Raw genomic sequence first — 18157 nt, forward strand, 5'->3', positions numbered from 1 at the left:
TTCACAGGTAATACTACCCTGACAACCAGAACCTACCAGAAATCAAACTATTAAAGCTAACTATCCCAGTGGTGGCAACAATTATTAACTGTGGTAATTACCCCCTTTCTTTTATTTCCTCCCCTCTTTTTCCTTCACCCTGACTTCAGCCTGTGGAATTATTATTACTATGTTTTGAACAATGACCTCTTAGTTCCAGGCTGAAACTGGGGTGGCTACTTCATTTCACAGTGAGTACCACGGCCACCAAATTCACCTTAGTGAACAACACAGTTGCCAAACACACTTTATCAAACACTGTGGTCACCAAACAGCACAGCCAACAAACACCACAACACTACAGCCACCATGTTCAGGGGTATATAGCTACCCTCCCCTTCCTTGGATCAAACCTGTTTATCTCTCATTACCCAGGCATTATATGAATTATATGGGTTTACCAGTTTCCAATGAGTATAACAACAAAAATATGTACATTGAAATACATTTACTGAAATAACTATTACTATTGTATGTATCAATAATGTAGTTAAAAGTTACCTCTGAATCACCTGAGCAACTTTTTTCACTTAATAATACAATCAGACAAGGAATACTATATAATATGACTAACAAATTTACACTTTTATTTGCATATTTATCAATCACAGTACAGAGTATATAAGATATGCTCAAAATTATATATCAAAATTCATGAAAATTACAAAACTTAAACCACATCTCTGTAATACAATCTATTGTACATAATAAATGAATTAACAGTGTCTATAATGAGATAAATACTATAACAGCATTTGAAAAATATACCATTTTTTCTCCAAAAGCAATATCTACATACCAAGACAAATATTAATAATTGTTCTAGATATTTTCTAAGGCTGCTTTTCCTCATAAAGACTAGCCCAGAATAAAGCCTCACCCCATGTTTGTGTCTACAGCATTTATGTATTCTGTAAGAATGTTTTCTCAAACCACCAACTACAACCTGAACATTCACAGTAGCTGAGTGAGGAAATGAGAATTTTACCATACTGTATTGTGACAGTAAAAAACTGTGCAAGTATACTGAGCACTGACCTGGCCTTCTTGCAGTTTTAAAGAAGTAGGTTCAGTCTCCAGTACATTAAGCCCTCGCTTAACGTCGTTTTGTTATAACGATGAGGAAAAAAATCGATTCCCAGCCAGGGCCACTGTCTGTGTGGAGTTTGCACATTATCCCCATGTCTGTATGGGTTTTCTCCAGGTACTCCAATTTCCTCCCACATCCCAAAGATGTGCACATTAGGATAATTGGTGTGTCTAAATTGTCCTAGTATGAGTGTGTGTGTGTGTGAGTGTACCATAATAGAATGGCATCCTGTTCAGGGTTGGTTCCTGCCTTGCACCCTGAGCTCCCAGGATAGGCTCCACTTTGCAACCATTTATTTCTTGATTTAACCCTGTTGCAATGAGTGCTAAAGGTGCGCTGTGGACTCATGCTATCAATTAGCCTATGGTAAAATTGGTTTCGTTATACTATGTTGTTTCGCTATAAGTCACAGTTTCCAAGAACATATCAATAACGTTAAGTGAGGACTTTCTGTATTATACTCCATATACAATCTGGTCAGATGATCATCTATTTATACACTAGTAATATACACAGTAAATAATATTCATAATAAAAATGGGAAAATAGCTCTACGTTTGCGTGGATAATCTTTGAAGATCTCCTGGTACCATTTGTGGTTCATCACTGCAACCTGAATCTGTGGACAATAAAATGTGTAATCGTAAAGTATCAAAACTCTAAAATGACTGTTTTCAACAATAAAAAAAAAAACTTTATTTCTATAAATTAGAGTACAGTATAGGGTAACTGACATATAAACCACTTCAGAAAAAAGCCCTTATTATACAAGGCATTTCGGGCAACCTTAAAGCTAAATTATGATCACTAGTATGTGAGAATAAGAATACAGTAGTCACCGCGTATCCATGAGGGATATGTTCCAAGACCTACTGTGGATAGTAGTGGACCCATTTACATACATACCTATGATAAAGTTTAATTGATAAATTATGCACAAGTGAAGGGTTATCACTGTTTCACTGATGGGAAACACTTCAAGGCTTCTCTTAGGCATTGAAGAACTGTCACCATCATTACTATTAAGCTTACTTTTCAGCCACAGTAAATCCTGAGTAACTGAAACCGTGGAAACCGAATCCATGGATATGGGGATCCTACTGAACTTAGTTTATACGTATTACATTGGACTTATTCAGTAATTTAGTTGGTAGGTAGGGCTTGTACCCGAAAAGGTAGGTGGGAGGGGGTAAAGAAGGTTTTCTGGGCGAGGGGCAAGCATACGTGAGCATGTTAGATAGGAGTGAATGGAGACGAATGGTTTTTGGGACTTGATGAGCTGTTGGAGTGTGAGCAGGGTAATATTTTGTGAAGGGATTCAGGAAAACTGGTTAAACAGACTTGAGTCCTGGAAATGGGAAGTACAATCCCTGCACTCTAAAGGAGGGGTCTGGGATATTGGTAGTTTGGAGGGACATCTAAACTGTCGTATCTGAGTACCTCTGCAAAGACAGTGATTGTGTATGAGTGATGGTGAAAGTGTTGAATGATGATGAAAGTTCTTTTTCTTTCTTTTTGGGTCACCCTGCCTTGGTGGGAAATTGCCAACATGTTAAAAAACAAAAACTAAGGATGAAGCAAGGTAACCAAGTTGAAGAAATGATGGACGAAGAACAAAGACAATATTGGATGAAAGACAGGTTTCAGGAATTGTTCAGCATAATGAATTGTTGTCAGGATCACATTAACCCTTTGACTGTTTCGGTCGTATATATACGTCTTATGAGCCACCGTGTTTGACGTATATATACTCATAAATTCTAGCGGCTTCAGATCAAGCAGGAGAGAGCTGGTAGGCCCACATGTGAGAGAATGGGTCTGTGTGGTCAGTGTGCACCATATAAAAAAATCCTGCAGCATGCAGTGCATAATGAGAAAAAAAAAAAAACTCCGATCATTTTTTTTTAATTAAAATGCCGACTTTGTGGTCTATTTTCCTATAATATTTATGGTTGTATTCTCATTTTCTTGGTCTCATCTGATAGAATGGAAAACATATTATAGAAATAGAGGTGATTTTGATTGGTTTTACTATCAAAAAAACCTTGAAATGGAGCTGAAAGTAGGGTAAATGTTTGATTTTTGCCAATGTTCAAAAGTAAACAATAAATGTCCAACTAGCCATTCTAGTATGCAGCCATGAATGGGTTGACATTATTTATACAATTATTACAATATTGCAGTAGTCTGCATAACAGTAAATCTTCTATTTTTTGTTTGAATAAAAATTCAAAATAGAAAGCAAGAGTAATATCAGAGGGGCTTGGAGACATGACTGATGAATAAAGAAAATGTTATTTTAGAGCCAGGAATGTCTGCATTGTTCATTCTGGACCCTATTTTGAAACTGGCATATTTTTTAATTTGCGTGAAATTGGCCAAATTGCCAATTTTTGACCACTTTATTGGGTAGTTGAAATCGGTAAATGGGCAGTTTCTTGTACTCAATCGATAGAACAAATGGAGTTCTAAAGAAATAGTTATGAGTTTGGTCGACTGGAACAATGCAACTGGCTGAAAATAGGGCTCAAAGTGGGAGAAATCGCCGATTCATTAACCCTTTGACTGTCGCGGCCGTATATATACGTTTGTGAGGTACCGTGTTTGACGTATATATACTCATAAATTCTAGCGGCTTCAAATCAGGCAGGAGAAAGCTAGTAGGCCCACATGTGAGAGAATGGGTCTGTGTGGTCAGTGTGCACCACATAAAAAAAATCCTGGAGCACGCAGTGCATAATGAGAAAAAAAAAACTCCGACCGTTTTTTTTAATTAAAATGCCGACTTTGTGGTCTATTTTCGTATAGTATTTGTGGTTGTATTCTCGTTTTCTTGGTCTCATTTGATAGAATGGAAACTATATTATAGAAATGGAGGTGATTTTGATTAATTTTACTATAAAAAGAACCTGGAAATGGAGCACAAAGTACAGGAAATGTTTGATTTTTGCCGATGTTCAAAAGTAAACAAATGATGTCATTGTCCAATAAATGTCCAAATAGCCATTCTAATACGCAGTCATGAATGGGTTGATGTAATTTTTACAATTATTACAGTATTGCAGTAGTCTGCATAACAGTAAATCTTCTATTTTTTGTTTGAATAAAATTTCAAAATAAAAAGCAAGAGTAATATCACAGGGACCTGGAGACATGACTGATGAACAAAGAAAATCTTATTTTAGAGCCAGGAATGTCTGCATTGTTCATTCTGGACCTTATTTTGAAATTGTCGTATTTTTTAATTTTCGTGAAATTGGCCAAATTGCAAATTTCTGACCATGTTATTGGGTAGTTGAAATCGGTAAATGGGCAGTTTCTTGTGCTCAATCGATAGAAAAAATAGAGTTCTGAAGAAATAGTTATGAGTTTGGTTGACTGGAATAACGGAATTAGCCGAAAATAGGGCTCAAAGTGGGCGAAATTGCCGATTTTTAAATATCGCCAAAGTCGCTAACTTCGCGAGAGCGTAATTCCGTCAGTTTTCCATCAAATTTCGTTTTTTTGGTGTCTTTACAATCGGGAAAAGATTCTCTATCATTTCATAAGAAAAAATAATTTTTTTTTTTTCGAATATTTTGCGACACCAGGAGCAACTTCAGGATTGGGCCCTTCGACAGTCAAAGGGTTAATATCGCTGAGGTCGCTAACTTCACAAGAGTGTAATTCCGTAAGTTTTCCATCAAATTTCATACTTTTGGTGTCATTACCATCGTGAAAAGATTCTCTGTCATTTCATAAGATTTTTTTTTTTTTTTTTAATTTTTGCGACACCAGGAGACACCTCAGGATTTGGGGTTGCGACAGTCAAGGGGTTAAGGTAAGGAGGTGTATTTAATAGTAGCTTTCAAGTGGCTAGCAGATAGATGGACTCTGGAATCTTCAGGGAAAGTGTACTAGATTTTAGGTCTTTTCATGCACATTGAATTTTTACATAGGTTGAATTAGACATGGGGAATATCAAAGATTTTTGTGTCTAGTATTATGACTATGAGTTCTGTTGCAACTATCAAGAAAGAGTTTCAGAGCAGGATTAATATTAGAATTGACTGTCCTGTATAAGTACGGTGGAACCTCGGCTTATGCGTGCCCCACCATAAGAGTTTTTCAGGGTACAAGCAGTCCCTAGGTCGATTTTTTGTTTCTGGATACGAGCAAAAATTCAGGACGCAAGCTTCCCCCTCAAACAACTTTTTTTTAGGCCTCCAGATCTTACAAAAGTAAAAGTGAATATATAATTGTAGCTCATTGTTGTGATGTATAATGTTGTTTTTCCTGCTTAAAATTATAACTGCAACAGAAATAATAGCATTTCTTACCTTCAATTGTGGATGTTGGTGTTTGTGGATGATTGTGAAGAAAGTGGAGAGTTATGCTGTGGCCCTACTGGGCTGAGGTGGATGGTAGAGGTTCTGGTACTGAAGTCGATGGATGTACTGGAGTGTACATAAATTCTGTAATGGATTTCTGTTCTATTTTACCCTGCAGTACATTATACAACTGATGGTAAGGTACCAGCTGCTCTAGACACCATTTCAGGGTCCTCTTCAGTGAAAAAGTCTAACTTTAAGTCATTCAGTAAGTCAGTAAAGTCATTCAGTAAATCAGTCAAGTCATTCAGTCAGTAAGTCATTCAGCCATTCAGTCAGTAAGTCAGTCAAGTCAGTCAATTAAGTCAAGTCAGTAAGTCAGTCACTCAGTAAGTCAGTCAATCATGTCAATAAGTCATTCAGCAACACTGGTATGCCTACTGGGTGCCATGAATGCTTGGCAGATACAAGATATGGTAATTAACCCTTTCAGGGTCCAAGGCCAAAATCTGAAGTCACGCACCAGTGTCCAAGAAATTTTGAAAAAAAAAAAAAAAAAAAAAAAAAAAAAAAAAAAAAAAAAAAAAAATTTCTTACAGAATTAAAGAGCATATTTTTGTGAAGGTAATAAAACAAAAAAAAAAATAGAATCTGATCAGTCCTTACCGAGATACAGTGCCAAGAAGTTTATAGAAAATGATGTGGTGGTGGCAACATCGACGAATTCCACATACGCGTATTATATTATTTTGTTGTTTTAGTTGTTTTTTCTTTTCTTTTCCAATTTTTTTCTATTCCTACTAACATTTGGGGCCTGAGAGACCAATACTGTATATAATGTATATATATAAACTCACTGTATTGAACACAATAACCGCACTGAAGTTATTATCATATTATTGTTTACCACTGTTGTTTATTACAATAAACATGCACAAATATTGTATAATACTAATGTTCTATCATATATTTACATATTTACAATCACTGGACATGGTTTTAGAACTGCTGGAGCTTGTGGAACTCCTTGAAACAAGGCACCATGCACAGAGGCACCTTACATTCCTCACACATAAACCGAGTGTCTTTGCGTCTTTGTTGCCGTCGTTTTGTTTGTGCACAGACAATGCATCTCTTCTGAGCAAATTTCTTTTGAGTTGAAGGAAGCTGTATTATGAAATGATCACCTTCTCTCCTCAAACGCTTGGGTATATAGTGATGAATTCGAGGACCATGTTGTATTGCAGGTGTTGTTACCTGGTACTTCATTATGAGTTGTCTGACAACAGACAAACAAAATTCACCATACAGTGGTCTGTTACCAGTCTTTATTTGGTACATATTATATGCATTCAGCATTGAAATGTCCATGAGATGGAAGAAAAGTTTCATGTACCACTTGTAACTCTTACGAACACAGTCAACAAAACCAATCTGCATGTCACACTTGTCAACCAAGCGCATGTTTTGTGTATAATCAATCACTGACACTGGTTTTCGAATACGTTCATTAGTCACTCGATCAACTTTGCCACTGTCTTGCATTTCATTACGGTGAATGGTTGTCAACAATGTGACATCTCGTTTGTCATGCCACCGTAATGCCATGATGTCATTGGCAGTAAACACCTGCGTTGAGCCTGGGCATATGTTTACGATTAGAACGCACTGTGCCACACACATCTGTCTTGTTCACTCGCATGAAATCACTGAGTAATGGGCTTGTGTACCAGTTATCGGTATATAATGTATGGCCCTTACCAAGATAAGGTGCCATCATGTTTCTCACTACGTCACCTGAGATACCCAATAACATCTTGGTATCTTTCAATGTTTTACTACCCGTGTATACAACAATATCCAACACCAGGCCACTGTCACAATCACAGAGTACAAACAATTTTATACCAAAGCGGTTCCTCTTGCTCAGTATATACTGCTTGAATGACAGTCTACCTTTGAACAAAATCAAAGACTCGTCAATTACAAGATTCTTGAATGGATAAAAGTATATCCTGAACTTTTGTTTGAGATACATGAAAACATTTCTAATCTTGTATAACCTGTCACTTCTGTCAGGCCTGGTTTTGTCAGAGAAGTGCAACATACGTAACAGTAAGATAAACCTGTTCACTGGTATTATTTCACTGAAGGATGGGGTAGAAATTAGCCGATCTGTGGACCAGTATGCTTTTACATTATGCTTATAGACGTAAGGCATAAGCATTATTGTTGCAAAAAGCAAATACATTTCTGCAACAGTCGTCTCTTTCCACCTGTGTAGTCTTGACTGTGGTGATAAGATCGTATTTGCCATGGTGTACTGAAAATACTTATTACTTTCCCTGGCAATAATTTCCATCAATGGCTGGTCAAAGAATAATTCAAAGAATTCCAGTTCATTGGCCGTGGTTCCAAGGGGACAGGTAGGTAGAATTCCACTTTGAGAGTCATCAAAGTGGTGAGGCTTGGGAACAAAATTGGGATTTTGCTGCCAATCCCACATACGGTTTTGTGGTGGATACTGGACATCACAGGCTGGTTGTACGGGTGGTTGTGGTTGTGGCGGGCTGGTGGCTGACGCTCTGCTTTGTCCTTGAACTGACGAGTCAGCAGCGTGGGTCCCCGCGTGGCACGGTGAGTCACGCATGGCGGTGCCACTACCACCACCAGCACCACTAACACCATCCACTGATGCCTGTGGCCCATCCATGCCAAGTGTAACCACATCATCCTCACTATCACTACCTAAAACGGGTGTAGGGCCACGGGATGTACTCCGGGATGTACTCCGTCCCCTGGGCACAGCATAGGGTACACTACCCGAGCGCATGCGGCGGCGAACATACCGACGCTTCACTGGTGAATATGATTCCTCACTATCACTACTCGAATGATCGTCGAGCGCAATAAAATCACAATCCACGTCAGAATCATCGTCATTACTGAAGTCAGAGGCCTGGCCATGCGAAAATATTAGTTTTCTCTTACGTTTAGGAACATCCGACCGTGAGTCACGAGTGCCCACACCAGAGGTAGAAGGTCGAGGATCGTCGGGGTTTTCTGCACTATTATCGATATCCTGGTCATTATTTTCGGTCACTAACTCATCAAAGCCGTAGAATTTGTCTTCATTTGCACTTCCATCAGTGTCAGAACTATCAGACAGGAAGAGGAGAGTCCCAATTTTCCGGGGAGTGAGAGCTGACTTGCGACGAGGCATGGTGAACAAGGGTGACTGAGCCGGCGTTCCCACAATGCTATGCAGGCGCCTAGATTTTTTTTTACGGCGCACACCCACGGCACAGACCCATTCTCTCACATGTAGGCCTATGAGCGCTTTCGCGCTAAATTTGACGGCGTTAGAATTTTGGCATAGATCTACGGTTTGGACACTCACCGAAAAGCCGTAGATCTACGGGACGGACCCTGAAAGGGTTAAATATATTTGCAAAATATTTGAAAAAAAATTATTTTTTCTTGCCAAAATGTTAGGATTATTTTACCGAGTGTTTTAAGCCTAAAAAATTTTTTGCCATCAGTACTTACCGAGATATAGAGGCACAAAGTTGGCAGAAAATGAGCGGCGTATGGCAACAGCGGTGAATGCCGCCCACCTGGTATTCTTTTATTTACTCCAATTCGAAGGTTTCTTGTATTTTCCAATATTTTTCTTTTCTAAGTAACTTATGTGGCCTGTGAGACCAGTGTAAGGTGCATTGTTCAAATATACACTCATTGTTTACAACACAATAACTGAACAAACATTATCACTATTAGATTGTGTATAAAACTTGTTTACACAAGCAATACAAAACATTGTTTATTACTATTGTTCCATAATATATATACATATGTACAGTCACTAAACACGTTCCTAGAACTGCTGCAGCTTGTGGAACTCTTTGAAACATGGGTATATGCAGAGTGGTACTTGACACTCCTCACACATAAAACGAGTGTCTCTGCGTGTTTGTGGGTGTTTTGTGGTATGTCCACATACATAACACCTCTTCTGAGCACTTTTCTTTAAAGCAGTAGGAGGCAGTTGTATGGGGTAACGATCACCAGGCCTCAAATGAGATGGCGTGTGTTGGTAATTTCGTGGGCGCTGGTCTATTGCAGGTGTTGCTCCTTGGTACTTGACGATTATTTGTCTGATGACTGACAAACAAAATTCACCATACGTATTTTGGTTTGTTGTTGGTCTTCAACTTGTATATGTTATAAGCATTTAGCAAACCCAATCTGCATGTCACATTTGTCCACTAAGCGCATATTGAGGTTGTAGTCCATGACAGCTGCAGGTTTTAGAATGGGTTCACTGGTCTCTCTATTGTGCCTGCCAGTGTGTGCCATTTCGTTTCGGTGAACTGATGTCTAACAATGTGACATTACGTTTGTCATGCCACCGAAATGCCATGATGTAAATAACAAAAAACGGCACAATACCGTGACTGGAACGATACACAAATAACCCGCACATAAAAGAGAGAATCTTACGACGACGTTTCGGTCCGACTTGGACCATTGACAAAGTGTGACTCTGTCAATGGTCCAAGTCGGACCGAAACGTCGTCGTAAGATTCTCTCTTTTATGTGCGGGTTATTTGTGTATGCCTTGATGTCACTGGCAACAAAGGCCTGCACCTCACCTCTGCGAGTGCCAGCGTCAAACCTTGGCATATGCTTACGATTACCATGCACTGTGCCACACACGTCTGTCATGTTCACTCGCAAGAAATCACTGAGTATGGAGCTTGTGTACCAGTTATCAATATATAACATATGCCCCATACCAAGATATGGGTCCATCATTGTTCGAGACATCACCAGAGATACCCAATAACTTCCTGGTATCTCTCAATGTATTACTGCCAGTGTACACAATGATATCCAAAACGAGGCCACTTTTGCAATCACACAGTACAAATAACTTTATATCAAAGCGTTTCCTCTTGCTTGGTATGTACTGCTTGAATGAGTCTTCCTTTGAATAAAATCAAAGACTCATCAATAACAAGCTTCCTGAAGGGATAAAAATGCATGCAACACTTTTGTTTCAGGTACATAAACACATTTCTGATCTTATATAACCTGTCACTTCTGCCAGGCCTTGTTTTGTCTGAAAAGTGTAACATACGTCACAGTATCAAAAATCGATTCACACCTATAATATCACTAAAACCTGGGGTTGAAATCAGGCGTTCTGTTGACCAGTATGTGGTGACTGTGTGCTTATACACATGTGGCATAAGCATTATTGTGGCAAAGAACAGGTACATCTCTCCCACAGTTGTATCCTTCCACTGGTGTAGCCGTGATCTTGGTGAAAGAACTGTATTTGCCATGGTGTACTCATAGTATATGTTGGTTTCCCTGACAATAATATCCATCAGGGGTTCATCAAAGAATAACTGAAAGCATTCTAGTTCAGTGGCATTGTTCCCAAGTGTACACGATGGCCGTATTCCACTTTGTGTTTCATCAAAATCATGGGGATTGGGAATAAAATCGTCACCTTGCTGCCAATACCAGATGTGGTCTGCTGGTGGGTTCTGGATATTGAAACGTGGTTGTGGTTGTTGTGGGAATGAGGGGTTGGGTGAGGCTGGTTGTAGTTGTGCAGAGTCAGCAGCGTCGGTAGTAGCGTGGCCTGCTGCTGGTGCCACATGACTCATGCCACCATCACTATCACCACCACCACCTGCTGCCTCACTCACATTATTCATACCCATCGTAACAATATCGTCATCTTCACTATCAGGTTGTGGTGTAGGGCCACGGGATGTGCTCCGAGATTTACTCCTTCCCCTTGGAACAGCATATGACACTACCAGACCGCATGCTACGTCGTATATACTGCCGCTTCACTGGGGAATATTCACCCTCACTGTCGCAACTAGAACTGCTTTCAATAGCTTTGAAATCACTATCACTATCACTTTCACTGCTCACATCTGAGTCTTGTATACAGGCAAATAGTTTCCACTTTCGTCCTGGTACAGGTGAACGTGAGTGAGCCGGCCCAGCACCAGAGGTGGAGGGTCATGGGTCATCTGGGTTTTCATCACTAATTACGTTATCCTGGGCACTGTTTTCGGTCACACCTGCTTGAAAACCATGGAATTCACTTTCACTGACACTTCCATCACTGTTAGAGCTATCACTTGGGAACAAAAGACCTCCAATCCGCTGAGGAGCGAGGTATTTCTTACCGCGAGGCATGGTGAAAATGGACTACCAAGATGGCGTTCCAACAATGCACCGCTGAGTCCCAGATTTTTTTCACAGGGTGCACACCCTCCACTCAGACCCATTCTCTCTCATGTAGGTCTACCAGTTTTCTCCTGCTTGGTTTGAAGCCGCTAGAATTTATGCGTATAAATACATCCAAAACAGTGGCGTGTAAGACATATATATACGACCAAAACAGTCAAAGGGTTAAAAAATCAAAACACAATTCACAAACACAGCTAGCTTGTAGGAGAGAAGTGGAACTGAACACAAGCTGGGATGGTGGTGTCAGGAATGGCAGGGGATGGCGGGAGGTCTGCCCCGCTGGCCCACAATAAGGCAGCCGCTTGAGGTAGGGAATGGCCCCCCCCCAACTTGTCAGATAATGAAATATTTTATTCATTCTAGAGTATATATCAGGTTTCTATGTTATTTATATTGTTTATTATGTCATATTAGATGAATTGTGATAGATAAGTAAGCCATCATATTCCTGCCTCCTGAGAACAGGAATTCTACTGGAATGGATTAATTGCATTTCAATTAATTTAAATGAGGAAAACTGACTCGGCATATGAGCAGATTGGGATACGAGCAAGGTCACAGAATGGATTAAACGTAAGCCAAGGTGCCATTGTAGTATGCACAGTAGTATGGGTGAATTTTATGTATACAGTGGAATCTCGGTTTTCGTGATTAATTCGTTCCAGAAAGTCTGACAAAAACCAAATTGTACAAAAACTTAAGCAATATTTCCAATAAGAAATGATGTAAATCCAATTAATCCATTCCAGACACCAAAAAATATTAACAAAAAATACATTTTATAAAGAATACAGTGGACCCCCGCATACCGATGGCATCACATAGCGATTAATCCGCATACCGCATGCTTTAATCGCAAAAATTTTGCCTCACATACCGCTTAAAAACCCGCTCACCGATTTTCGTCCGAGACGCGTCCAATGTGCGGCCTGAGCCACGCTCACATGTTCCGCCGGTGGCATTGTTTACCAGCCAGCCTCCGCGGTAACATCCAAGCATACAATCGGAATATTTCGTATTATTACAGTGTTTTCGGTGCTTTTTCTGGAAAATAAGTGACCATGGGCCCCAAGAAAGCTTCTAGTGCCAACCCTACAGCAATAAGGGTGAGAATTACAATAGAGATGAAGAAAAAGATCATTGATAAGTATGAAAGTGGAGTGCGTGTCTCCGAGCTGGCCAGGTTGTATAATAAACCCCAATCAACCATCGCTACTATTGGTGGTACAGCTGCTGCTGCTGCTGCACTGTCAGCTGCTGCTGCTGCTGTAGCATCGTCTGCTGCTGCTGTAACATCGTCTGTTGCTGCTGTAGCGTCGTCTGTTGCTGCTGTACCACCGTCAGCTGCTGCTGCTGCTGTAGCATCGTCTGCTGCTGCTGTAGCATCGTCTGTTGCTGCTGTACCACCGTCAGCTGCTGCTGCTGCTGTAGCATCGTCTGCTGCTGCTGTAGCATCGTCTGCTGCTGCTGTAGCATCGTCTGCTGCTGCTGTAGCATCTTCTGTTGCTGCTGTACCACCGTCAGCTGCTGCTGCTGCTGTAGCACCGTTGTTGGTGTGGCTTATTGAGAATACCAAGAAACAATTAACCCCAGAGGATTTGCCACCCAGGATAACCCAAAAAAGTCAGTGTCATCGAAGACTGTCTAACTTATTTCCATTGGGGTCCTTAATCTTGTCTCCCAGGATGCAACCCACACAAGTCGACTAACACCCAGGTGAACGGGGAAAAATGCCTGGAACTAGTGCTCATATTGGTGAATTTAAAGCCAGCAAAGGTTGGTTTGAGAGATTTAAGAATCGTAGTGGCATACACAGTGTGATAAGGCCTGTTCTGGAAGAAAATGCCAAACAGGACCTACAGTACTCAGGAGGAAAAGGCACTCCCAGGACACAGTGTCTCATCAGTCATTGCTGCATCTTCAATAAAGGTAAGTGTCATTTATTCTTCATTTAGTAGACTAGTACATGCACAATATATACTGTGCATGTACTACTCTACTATTGTGCATGTATCCTTCTCTTTGTGTGTGGGAAAATGTATATTTCATGTGGTAAAAATTTTTTTTTCATACTTTTGGGTGTCTTGCACAGATTAATTTGATTTCCATTATTTCTTATGGGGAAAATTCATTCGCATACCGATTATTTCGCATAACAATTACCCCTCTTGCACGGATTAAAATCGTTATGCGGGGGTCCACTGTAATTATAGTTTTACATACAGAAAACAGTGAGAAATAAATATAAATGACTAATGCAATGGATAAGTGAACATTTAACATTACTTTTAACTTTATTGAAGACTCTTGTTGGCGTATGGAAGACAGCGAGGAATGAAGAGGGAGGAGGAGAGGTTATTGTTTGGAAGGGGAATCCCCTTCCGTAAGGACAAAAAATCTGTCCAAAGAGGCCTGTTTCTGGTGTCTCTTTAAGATTTGCCGAAAATGGGACAAGGCATTGTCACTGAACATGTTGCAACCATGGCTTGCAACAGCTTTATTAGGGTGATATTTCTCCACAAAACTTTGCAATTATTCCACTTCGCACACATGCCCTTAATCACTGAAGCAAGCATATTTTTCCCTCTCTCTTCCTCCTCCTCTGAAGCAATTTCCTCAGCTGCGGTCACTTTCATACTTTACTACTGTCCACTTTGTCACTTTCATACTTTGCTATGAGTTCTTTCTTGAATTCTATCATGTTTCTTGCCTTCTTTATCAAAGGGCTGGCACTCGGAACTTTCTCTGGACCCATAGTGGCTTACTTAACAGTCGCACTCAATAAACAAGCACAAAAAACAATGGATTATTACGAAATATTATCCAAACACACGGGGTAATGCTCACTTAAAAAAAAAAAAAAAAGCCAGACTGAGTCAGAGCACGTGGGATGCTTTGTGTGGGCATGGGCAGGCAGACGCGTTTGGCACAGCGGACAATTGTCATCTCTACGAAAACTGGGGGGATGTACGAAAACTGGAACAAAATTTAGATAAAATAAGCCATCAAGAACTGAATCCCACAAAAATCAGGGCATACGAAAACCAAGGTTCCACTGTATTAGGGAAGTTTAGACTGTTGAAGAGTGAAGGAGTATGTTCTCTGGCTATAGACTGAGTGATCATTTGTATAGCTGCTTTCTGTTGAGTTACTACTGCCTTAAGGATTTACTGTTTACCTGGAGTTTACCTGGAGAGAGTTCCGGGGGTCAACGCCCCCGCGGCCCGGTCTGTGACCAGGCCTCCTGGTGGATCAGAGCCTGATCAACCAGGCTGTTACTGCTGGCTGCACGCAAACCAACATACGAGCCACAGCCCAGCTGGTCAGGTACCGACTTTAGGTGCTTGTCCAGTGCCAGCTTGAAGACAGCCAGGGGTCTATTGGTAATCCCCCTTATGTATGCTGGGAGGCAGTTGAACAGTCTCGGGCCCCTGACACTTATTGTATGGTCTCTTAACGTGCTAGTGACACCCCTGCTTTTCATTGGGGGGATGTTACATCGTCTGCCAATTCTTTTGCTTTCATTCGTGTGCAAGTTCGGTACTAGTCCCTCTAGGATTTTCCAGGTGTATATAACCGTGTATCTCTCCCGCCTGCGTTCCAGGGAATACAGGTTCAGGAACTTCAAATGCTCCCAGTAATTGAGGTGTTTTATCTCAGTTATGCGCGCCGTGAAGGTTCTCTGTACATTTTCTAGGTCAGCAATTTCACCTGCCTTGAAAGGTGCTGTTAGTGTGCAGCAATATTCCAGCCTAGATAGAACAAGTGATCTGAAGAGTGTCATCATGGGCTTGGCATCCCTAGTTTTGAAGGTTCTCATTATCCATCCTGTCATTTTTCTAGCAGCTGCGATTGATACAATGTTATGGTCCTTGAAGGTGAGATCCTCTGACATGATCACTCCCAGGTCTTTGACGTTGGTGTTTCGCTCTATTTTGTGGCCAGAATTTGTTTTGTACTCTGATGAAGATTTAATTTCCTCGTGTTTACCATATCTGAGTAATTGAAATTTCTCATCGTTGAACTGTAGTGGATCCCAAGGCACAAACAGTTTAGATGAGGTAGGGATAGATTAGAGAGTAGTAGAGTGTACATAGTAACATATCTTGGAGAGGATGCCAACTGATATGGATTTTTTTTTTTTTAACAAGTCGGCCATCTCCCACCGAGGCAGGGTGACCCAAAAAAGAAACAAAATCCCCAAAAAGAAAATACTTTCATCATCATTCAACACTTCCACCTCACTCACATACAATCACTGTTTTTGCAGGGGTGCTCAGAACACAACAGCTTAGAAGCATATACCTATAAAGATACACAACATATCCCTCCAGACTTCTAATATCCCAAACCCCTCCTTTAGAGTGCAGGCACTGTACTTCCCATTTTCAGGACTCAAGTCTGGCTATATAAAAATAACCAGTTTCAGATATGGATATTATTATAAAAAAAAAAGTATGCCTTTATTATATAAACTATGCAAATTAATCCTTTGAGGGTTGACAGGCCCTCCCCGAGACTCGTTCTCAGGGTCGGCCAAATTTAAAAAAAAAAAATAATTTTTTTCTTATGAAAAGATAGAGAATCTTTTCCTGATTATAATGACACCAAAAGTATGAAATTTGATGGAAAACTTACGGAATTATGCTCTCGCGAAGTTAGCGGTCTCGGCGATGTTTACGCATTGGCGATTTTGCCCACTTTGAGCCCCATTTTCGGCCAATTCCATTGTACTAGTCAACAAAAAACATGAATATTTCGCTAGAACTCCATTTTTTCTATCGAATGAGTGCAAGAAATCACCCATTTGCCAATTTCAACTATCCAGTACAGTGGTCAGAATTTAGCAATTTTGCCAATTTCACACAAATTTCAAAAGATGCCAATTTCCGAATAGGGTCCAGAATAAACAAGAAAGACATTCCTGGCACTAAAATGACATTTCCTCTATTCATTAGTCACGTCTCAAGGCCCCTCTTACATTCTTTTGCTTTCCACTTTGAATTTTTATTCTCACAAAAAATAGAAGATTTACTGTTATGCAAACTACTGCATTTGTATAAAAAATGGTATAAATAATATTGGCGCACTTGCAAAAAAATATTAGGCTCACCAGTTGACATGTATTGGACGCTTGGCATGATTTGTTTACTTTTGAACTTTGGTAAAAATTGAACATTTCTGCTACTTTGAGCTCAATTTCAAGGTACTTTTCTTTGTAAAACCAGTCAAAATCATCTCAATTTCTGTAATATGTCTTCCATTCTATAAAATGAGACCAAGAAAACTAGAATACAACCATAAATACCATACGAAAATACAGTGCAAAGTCGCAGTTTTATTCCAAAAAAACGGTCAATTTTTTTTTTCTCATTATGCACTGTGTGTTGCAGGATTTTTTTTATACTGTGCATACTGACCACATAGACCCATTCTTTCATATGTAGGCCTACCAGCTTTCTCCCACTAGATTTGAGGGCGCTAGAATTTAGGCATACTAGTACGTCAAACACCCTGGTTCGTAAGCCGTACTAGTACGGCCGAAACCCTCAAAGGGTTAAAAGTGTTGCTGAACTTCTTGTATTACCTCACTGAAATCTAGTCTATTTACAATTCAGTCTCTCCTTTTATCATTTCATCACAGAAACAATAGCATTTTCCTAATCTGTTTATTATTAATGCTTCTACACCCCCTTCAAGGGGAAGTCCCTTGGCAAGGCAAAGGGGCTCTTGATTCAAGGAATTGAGCCTCTTGTCTCCTTCCTTGGATTGAATCTAAATACTGTAGGAATTGGATTATCTCACAGGACAGACTGGCTCAATACCAGCATTCAAATGATCTTGCCAATATTTGATAACACAGATGGTAATACAAACATTCTTTCACCCTCCAACTTTAAGAAATGTGCTACCTGGAAATCTATTCCCTCCACTCAGTATGTCTTTCAATCTTGGATAAAAATTGTCTTTTCTTGAGCCAATGACATCTACTGTTTACCTCAATGACCATGGCATTAGCAAAGTACTCATATAACAATGATGGTACCACTATACTCTGATATATTCTCCATTTTGCCTCCATCTTTGTCTCCACAGATGTCTCAGTGCACCATTCACCTTTTCACCCCAATTGTCTTTCATGGACCTGTCGAATGACAAATCCACACCCAAATGAACACATTCACTTTCTCCATGCTCCATTCTTCCAATCTGATATCCTCTTTCATTACCTAAATTTTTTGTTAATCTCATCACCTTGCTCTTCCCTACATTCACAGTGTAGTAATATCAAATGTGTAAGGCAGAATGTTTAACATACATTTTTGTGCTAAATATCATATTCTCAGTAAGAACTAACTACGTGTGAGTTTTATAATGGGATTCAATGGGAAAATATCTCATTAAAAATAACCTTTCCCAAAATCATCTTAACATT

At 40.0% G+C, this 18157-nt stretch overlaps 1 protein-coding gene across 3 annotated transcripts in view; it reads right to left on the reverse strand.

Annotated features, from left to right (window-relative positions):
• Nucleotides 1–609: 609 nt before the first annotated feature.
• Nucleotides 610–18157, reverse strand: part of LOC128698730 (polyprenal reductase) — a 49554-nt gene continuing 32006 nt past the window's right edge. For all 3 annotated transcript variants that reach the window (XM_053791053.2, XM_053791051.2, XM_053791052.2), the window contains one exon: nucleotides 610–1748. In XM_053791053.2, the coding sequence (XP_053647028.1) occupies nucleotides 1681–1748 (68 nt within the window). In that variant the 3' untranslated portion in view covers nucleotides 610–1680. The remainder of the gene's footprint in view (nucleotides 1749–18157) is intronic.

The sequence above is a fragment of the Cherax quadricarinatus genome, chromosome 59, assembly GCF_038502225.1.
Source record: "Cherax quadricarinatus isolate ZL_2023a chromosome 59, ASM3850222v1, whole genome shotgun sequence".
Classification (NCBI taxonomy): domain Eukaryota; kingdom Metazoa; phylum Arthropoda; class Malacostraca; order Decapoda; family Parastacidae; genus Cherax; species Cherax quadricarinatus.